We start from the raw sequence: 7,884 nt of genomic DNA, 5'->3' as shown, positions 1-7,884 counted from the left end.
GGGCCATGGGATCATCCCAAGGATCATCCTGGCCATGGGATCATCCCAAGGATCATCCTGGCCATGGGATCATCCCAAGGATCATCCTGGCCATGGATCATCCCAAGGATCATCCTGGCCATGGGATCATCCCAAGGATCATCCTGGCCAGGGGATCATTCCAAGGCTTTTCTGGGAATGTTCTCCTCCCTCATCTGTCACTGTCATATTTTCTGAAAATCCTCTTTGCCCAGGATTTTCTCCTGGGAAGCTGAGAAGCCTCAGAGAAAAAGGAAAACAAGAATTATCTGATTGCTGCTCCTGTGTTCTGCTGCTTTGGAATGTGGTTGGAGACTGTTTACCAACAGGTGATGTTTGATTGGTTTCTGTGAATTGTTTTACCTTAATGACCAATCACAGCTGAGCTGTGTCAGGCTCTGGAGAGAGTCAGGAGTTTTCATTACTATTTTTTATCCTTCTGTCTGTATCCTTTCTCTATTCTTTAGCACAGTTTAGAACAGCATTCTTTAATTTAATAGAGATGATAAAATAATGAATCAGCCCCCTGAGAACACGGAGTCAGATTCACCATTCCTGCCTTTGACGGGGCACCCCAAATCCGCCCTCCTCCAAGCCTGTCCAGCTGGGATGGAGCCGTTACCTTCTCGTTGAGCAGGATGAGGCCGAGCAGGGGCCGGGACATGGACCACTGGTTCCGGCAGTCCTCGAAGATGATGATGTTCAGCACCGTCGAGAGCATCTGGCACGGGGAAACAAGGGTTAAAGGCAGCCCCTCCATCCCATCCCATCCCAGCCCATGGATCTCATGGATCCCAAATCCCATCCCAAACCCATGGGTCCCACCCCAATAGCATGGAGCCCATGAATCCCATGGATCCCATCCCAATCCTATGGATCCCATGGATCTCATGGATCCCAAATCCCATTCCATCTCATCCCACGGATCCCATCCCAATAGCATGGATCCCATCCCAATCCCATGGATCCCAGCCCATCCCAATCCTGTGGATTCCATGGATCCCATGGATCTCATCCCAATCCCATGGATCCCCTGGATCTCATGGATCCCATCTCCTGGATTCCATCCCAATCCCATGGATCCCATCCCAATACCATGGATCCCCTGGATCTCATAGATCCCATGGATTTCATCCCATGGATCCCATCCCAATCCCATGGATTTCATCCCATGGATCCCATCCCAATCCCATGGATCCCATCCCATGGATCCCATCCCAATCCCACGGATCTCATGGATCCCACCCACTCCCATCCCAAATCCCATTCCATCCCATCCCATGGATCCCAATTGCATCCCAAATCCCACCCCAGTTCCCTCCTGGAATGCTCCTGGAGACTCAAGGCTCTGGAGTTTTGAGCCAATGAATTCCAGTGGGTTTTGGGGCTCCTCCGTTGTTTTTTGGCCTTCTCAGGTGTATTTTGGAGCCCCCAGGTCAATTTTGGCCTCTCCAGTTGTTTTTGGAGTGTGCCAGGCATTTTTGGGGCTCTCCAGGTGGTTTTCAGAGCCCCCAGGAACATTTTGGAGCCTCCAGGTGTATTTCAGAGCCCCCAAGCATTTTTTGGGCTCTCCAGGTGAATTTCAGAGCCCCCAGGTATTTTTTGGAGCCCCAAGGTGCATTTCGGAGCTCCCCAGGTGTATTTCAGAGCCTCCAGATATTTTTTTGAGCCTCCAGGTGTATTTTTGAGCCTCCAGGTATTTTTCAGAGCTCCCAGGTGTTTTTTGGAGCCTCCAGGTATTTTTTGGAGCCTCCAGATATTTTTTGGAGCCACCAGGTGTAATGTGGAGCCTCCAGGTGTATTTCAGAGCCTCCAGGTATTTTTGGGGCTTTCCAGGTGTATTTCAGAGTCCCCCAGACATTTTTTGGGCTCTCCAGCTGTTTTTTAGAGCCCCCAGCTATATTCTGGAGCCCCCATGTGTTTTTTGGAGCCCCCAGGTATTTTTTTGGCTCTCCAGGTGTTTTTCAGAGCCCCCAGGTGTACTTTGGAGCCCCCAGGTGTTTTTTGGAGCCCCCCAGGTGTGCTGGGCTCACCTGCTGGATCATCTCGGGGTGCTGCTGCATGATGTGCAGGAAGCGATCGCTCTCCTGGGCCAGGGGCGTCGATCTCTTCTTGGTGCTGCGCGAGAGCTGCTTGAACAGGTAGGTGACGATGTGGTCCAGGCAGGAGCAGCAGCCCGTGCACACCATGGTGTCTGGGGACAGGGGGACAAATCAGAGTCTGGGGGGACAAATGGGGGTTGGGGGAAAACACCAGGGGGTTTGGGGGAAGAACAACCCGCAAGTTTGGGGGGAAAAAAATGGGGGTTTAGTAAGGGAACGGGGGCAACTAGGGGAAACAGGGGTGGGCACAAACGGGTGGCAAAAAAAAAAAGGGGGCACCACAGGGGCGAAAATAGGGGGGCAAAAATTGGCGGGGCCACTGGCGGGAACAATGGGGGGCAAAATGGGGGAAAGAACTGGGGGGAAACTGGGGAACCATGGGGGAACAGGGGGGGCCCCATGGGGGGACTAAATGGGGGGGCCACACTGGGGGGGGGACAAATGGGGGACACCTGGGGGGACCTGGCGGACCACCTGGGGGACAACTGGAGGCGGCCCCCTGGAGGGAACCCCGGGGGGCCCTGGGGGGACCATGGGGGAAGGCAATGGGGGGGAACGGGGGGCACCATGGGGCCCCGGGGGGCCAAATGGGGGAAAACTGGGGGGAAAATGGGGGAAAAAGGGGGAAGGAAACTGGGGGGAAAAATGGGGGGAAAATGGGGGAAAAATGGGGGAATAATTGGGGGGAAAATGGGGGTGAAAATGTTGGTGTTTGGGAAGGTGAACATGGGGAAAAGCGGAAAAAAGGGGGGAAAGGGGGGAAAAGGGGGGTGAAAGAAGAGGGGGAAAAGGGGGGTTGGATGGAAAAAAGGGGGGAAAAAATGAGAAGTTTGAGGAGAAAAAAAAGGGTGTGTGGGGAGGGAAAATGGGGGAAAATGGGGAAAAAAATGGTGGGAAAATTGGAGCGGGAAATGGGGAAAACATGGGGGGGGTGGGTTTGGATGGAAAAAAAATGGGGGTTTGGGAAGGGAAAATGGGGGAAAATGGGGGGGAAATTGGGAGAAAAAAATGGGGATTTGGATGGAAAAAAAGAGGGTTTGGCGGGGAAATGGGGAAAAATATGGGGGTTTGGGAGGGAAAATGGAAAAATGGGGAGTTTTGGAGGAAAATAAAGTGGAAGTGTCCAAAGTCAGGTTGGGATAATCTGGGATTGTGGGAGGTGTCCCTGGGATTGGCAGCAAAATCCTTTCCAACCCAAACCATCCCAAAATTCCAAAAGTTCCCAGAACCGCCAAGTTTTGGTGAGATCAGTGAAGGAACCACCGCTCCAACCTCTCCAAATCCCAGCTTCAAATTCCAAACCCCACCTGGAAAACGGGGCTTTTTAAGCCTGGAAAAAGGGTTATCCCAGGAAATCTGCATGGCAGGCAGAGCAGGGAGGGGCAGCAGGAGTTACCCAGCGCGGTGAGGCCCTCGGAGATGGAGGACAGGATGTACATGATGACGTGGGGCTCCAGGCTGGCAATGAAGTTCATGTGGTCCTGGGTGAGCACTTCCAGCAGGGAATAGTAGGATTGGCTCAGCTTGGGATAATCCTGCAGGGAAAAGCTCCTTGGTTTTCCTGGAAGCATCAAATTCCCAAATCCAGCCTGTCATGAATCAGCTGGAATGTGCTGCAGGATCTCCTGGGAAGAACTGACCAAGGATTCTCTCTCCCAGAAAATTTGTATTCCAAGAGATTTCCCATTTCACTCCTCTCCCATTCCAGCATTTCCCATTTTCCTTCTCTCCCATTCTATTCCATGTTCCCAACGCTGCTCTATCCAATCATTTTTCCCACTTTTTATTTTCCCAGGGAAAATCTGGGCATTGGGATGGGATTTCAAACCCATTCCCACCCAAAATTTGGGAATTGGGATGGGATTTCAAACCCAAAATCTGGGAAATGTGGTGGGATTTCAAATCCATTCCAACCTGAAAACCATTCCATGATCCTTTAAACTGCAAACTGGATGGGATTTCAAACCCCTTCCCACCCAAAATCTGGGAATTGTGGTGGGATTTCAAATCCATTCCAACCTGAAAACCAGTCCAGGATCCTTTAAATTCCAAATTGGATGGGATTTAAAACCCATTCCCACCGAAAATCTGAGAATTGGGATGGGATTTTAAATCCATTCCCACCCAGAATCTGAGAATTGCAATGGGATTTCAAACCCAAAATCTGGGAATCGTGATGGGATTTCCCACCCAGAATCTGGGAACTGTGATGGGATTTCAAACCCAAAATCTGGGAATTGCAATGGGATTTCAAACCCAAAATCTGGGAATTGTGATGGGATTTCCCACCCAGAATCTGGGAATTGTGACGGGATTTCAAACACAGAATCTGGGAATCGTGATGGGATTTCCCACCCAAAATCTGGGAATTAGGATGGGATTTCAAACACAGAATCTGGGAATTGTGACGGGATCCCAAACCCACTCCCACTCAAAATCTGGGAATCGTGATGGGATTTCCCACCCAAAATCTGGGAATTGTGGTGGGATCCCAAGCCCATTCCCACCCAAAATCTGGGAATTCTTCCTGTGCTTCAGCCAGAGCCCGCCGCCCATTCCCTGCCCCAACCCCTTCATCCCTCCTTCCTCTCCTCCAGCTTTCCCTGGGAATTCCCGGGGCTGGAACTGGAATTCCAGGGGCTGGAACTGGAATTCCCGGGGCTGGAACTGGAATTCCCGGGGCTGGAACTGGAATTCCCGGGGATGGAACTGGAGCTCCCAGGATGGCTCTCGGGGCTGCCTCACCAGGAGGTCGCTGTGGGGGATGGAGAGCAGCAGTTTGATGAAGGTCTGCAGCGCGTTGTCCAGCGCGTCGTCGCCGTAGAGCCGGAAGACGCCGAAGTTGACGTAGCTGCCGCTGAGCGCCGCCTTCAGCATGGAGAAGCAGATGGAGATTCCCTTCAGCTTCAGCGCGTACACCTGGTCCTTGGGCACCTCGCCCAGCGTCAGGATGCGATTCCCTGCGGGAATTCCGGCTCGGGATCACCATTCCCATCCCGCCCCGCAGTTCCAAATCCATTCCAAATGTGAGAACTGGGATGGGATTTCAAATCCACTCCAACCCAAACCATTCAATGATCTCATGAATTCCAAACCGGATGAGATTTCAAATCCACTCCAAGCCAAAATCTGGGAATTGGGATGGGATTCCAAATCCATTCCAGCCTGAAATCTGGGAATTATTTACGTGGTTTCTTTCCAACCCAAACCACTCCATGATCCCTTAAATTCCAAACTGGATGGGATTTCAAATCTATTCCATTCCCTTCAGCTTCAGCACCTACACCTGGTCCTTGGGCACCTCGCCCAGCGTCAGGATGCGATTCCCTGCGGGAATTCCGGCTCGGGATCACCATTCCCATCCCACCCCGGGGTTCCAAATCCATTTCAAATCTAAGAATTGGGATGGGATTCCAAATCCTTTCCAACGCAAACCATTCCATGATCCCTTGAATTCCAAACTGGATGGGATTTGAAATCTATTCCAAGCCAAAATCTGGGAATTGGGATGGGATTCCAAATCCATTCCAACCCATTCCATTCCACGATCCCTTAAATTCCAAACTGGATGGGATTTCAAATTTATTCCACTCCCTTCAGCTTCAGCGCCTACACCTGGTCCTAGGGGACCTGATCAGGATGCGATTCCCTGTGGGAATTCCGGCTCGGGATCACCATTCCCATCCCACCCTGGTGCTCCAAATCCATTCCAAATCTGGGAATTGGGATGGGATTCCAAATCCATTCCAACTCAATCCATTCCATGATCCCATGAATTCCAAACTGGATGGGACTTCGAATCCATTCCAACCCAAAATCATGGAATTATTTATGTGGTTCCTTTCCAACCCAAACCACTCCATAATCCCTTGAATTCCAAACTGGATGGGATTTGAAATCTATTCCAAGCCAAAATCTGGGAATTGGGATGGGATTCCAAATCCATCCCAACCTGAAATCTGGGAATTATTTATGTGGTTCCTTTCCAACGCAATCCATCATCCAGGATGTTTCCAGGATTTATCCATGGATCAATCCAGGATTTTTTCAGGATGAATCCATGATGAACCCAGGATTTATCCATGGGTCAATCCAGGATGTTCTCAGGATCAATCCAGTATTTATCCATGGATAAATCCAGGATTTTTTCAGGATTTTTCCAGGATTTATCCATAGATTAATACAGGATATTTTCAGGATGAACCTAGGATTTATCCAGGGATGAATCCAGGATGGATCCAGGATTGATCTGGGATTTTTCCATGGATCCCTCACCGTAGGTCGTGATCATCTTGCTGGTCTCCCGGAAAAGCAGGATCCCGTTGGGAGAGGAGACATCAAACTGCAGCCGTTGGGATCTGCAGGAAAAACAGGGAATGCTCAGAGCCAGGGAGCTGCTCCAGCCCTGGAGCCAGCCTGGGAGAGCTGGGAATGTTCCCCTGGAGAAGGGAAATCCCAGGGAGAGCTTCCAGCACATTCCAGGGCCTGAGGGGGCTCCAGGAGAGCTGCAGAGGGATTTGGGATATGGGGATTGGAAAAGAGGAGATTTGATGGGATTTTGGGAAGGAATTCCTGGCTGGGATGAAATTCCCAAAAATGCTGTGGATCCCTGGGAGTGTCCAAGGAAAGGTGGGAAAAGGGAAGGATCCAAGGAAATCTTGGATCAAATCCAGAGCCTGGAGGGGCTCCAGGAGAGCTGGAGAGGATTTGGGACGAGGGATGGAGGGACAGGACACAGGGAATGGATTTAAACTGGGAAAGGGGAAATTTGATGGGATTTTGGGAACGAATTCCTGGCTGGGAGGGTGGGGAGGGGCTGGGATGGAATTCCCAGAGGAGCTGAGGCTGCTCCTGCATCCCTGGAAGTGCCCAAGGAAAGGTTGGATTCCCCAGGTATTCAACAGGCTTTAAACTCCTTAAAAGGTGCAGAATTCCATGTGATTCTGGATTTTTGGGAATTTCCTACCTGTTATAAATGAGGGTTTTTGAGGAAAAATGGGATTTGGGGAAAAAAAAATGAGGGAGTTGGGTGCAACAACCACACAGGGAGGGATGAAATAACCCCTTCCAAGGTGCAGAATTCCATGAAATTCCAGATTTTTGGGAACTCCTACCTGCTATAAATGGGATTTAGGAGGAAAAATGGGATTTGGGGGGAAAAATGAGGAAAAAAACGGGGATTTGATGGGGGAGAAATGGAGAAAAAAAATGGGGATTTGGGGAAAAAAAAATGAGAGTTTTGGGGGCAACAACCACACAGGGAAAGATGAAATAACCCCTTCCAAGGCTGAGAATTCCATGAGATTCCATTTTTTTGGGAATTCCTACCTGTTGTGGACCAGCTCAGCCATGAGTTTGAGGACGGGCGTGGTGCAGGCGGGGTCGTGGTACCAGAGCTCGATGGCTCTCTGCAGGATGGGCATGTAGGAGGGGTAACTGCCAGGGAAATTAAGGAATTCCCACTTTTCCAGGCCAGAAATTCCATGGAAATGGAATATTCCAGGAGGGCAGCAAAGCAGGGTGGGCTTTAGGGTCACACAAGGGCGCTGCTGGGTGAAATTTTGAAATTTGGGGTTTTTTTGGAATTATTATTGGGGGTTTTTTATCCCGGTGTGGGAGCTCCCAGGCACTGGGATTTCCAGAGGGTTCTCTGGGGATTTGTGGGAATTCCCAGGAAATTGGGATTTCTGGAGGCATTTCCTGTGGATTTTGGGAATTCCTGGGCATTGGGATTTCCCAAGGGTTTCCCTGGGATGGGATTCCC

The 7,884-nt window shown here is 50.5% G+C and overlaps 1 protein-coding gene across 1 annotated transcript; it reads right to left on the bottom strand.

The window, feature by feature from the left end:
- Positions 1–193: 193 nt before the first annotated feature.
- On the bottom strand, positions 194–7,691 carry LOC127061268 (exportin-7-like). Its single transcript, XM_050987899.1, has 6 exons — positions 7,449–7,691; positions 6,396–6,478; positions 4,866–5,080; positions 3,517–3,655; positions 2,052–2,212; positions 194–739 (listed from the first exon to the last, which is right to left on the bottom strand). Exons 1-6 carry the CDS (start codon positions 7,541–7,543, stop codon positions 512–514), a joined length of 921 nt encoding a protein of 306 aa, XP_050843856.1. The 5' UTR covers positions 7,544–7,691; the 3' UTR covers positions 194–511.
- Between the last annotated feature and the right edge of the window lie 193 nt (positions 7,692–7,884).

The sequence above is a fragment of the Serinus canaria genome, unplaced genomic scaffold, assembly GCF_022539315.1.
Source record: "Serinus canaria isolate serCan28SL12 unplaced genomic scaffold, serCan2020 HiC_scaffold_426, whole genome shotgun sequence".
NCBI lineage: Eukaryota > Metazoa > Chordata > Aves > Passeriformes > Fringillidae > Serinus > Serinus canaria.
This window is presented reverse-complemented; position numbering and strand designations above follow the sequence as displayed.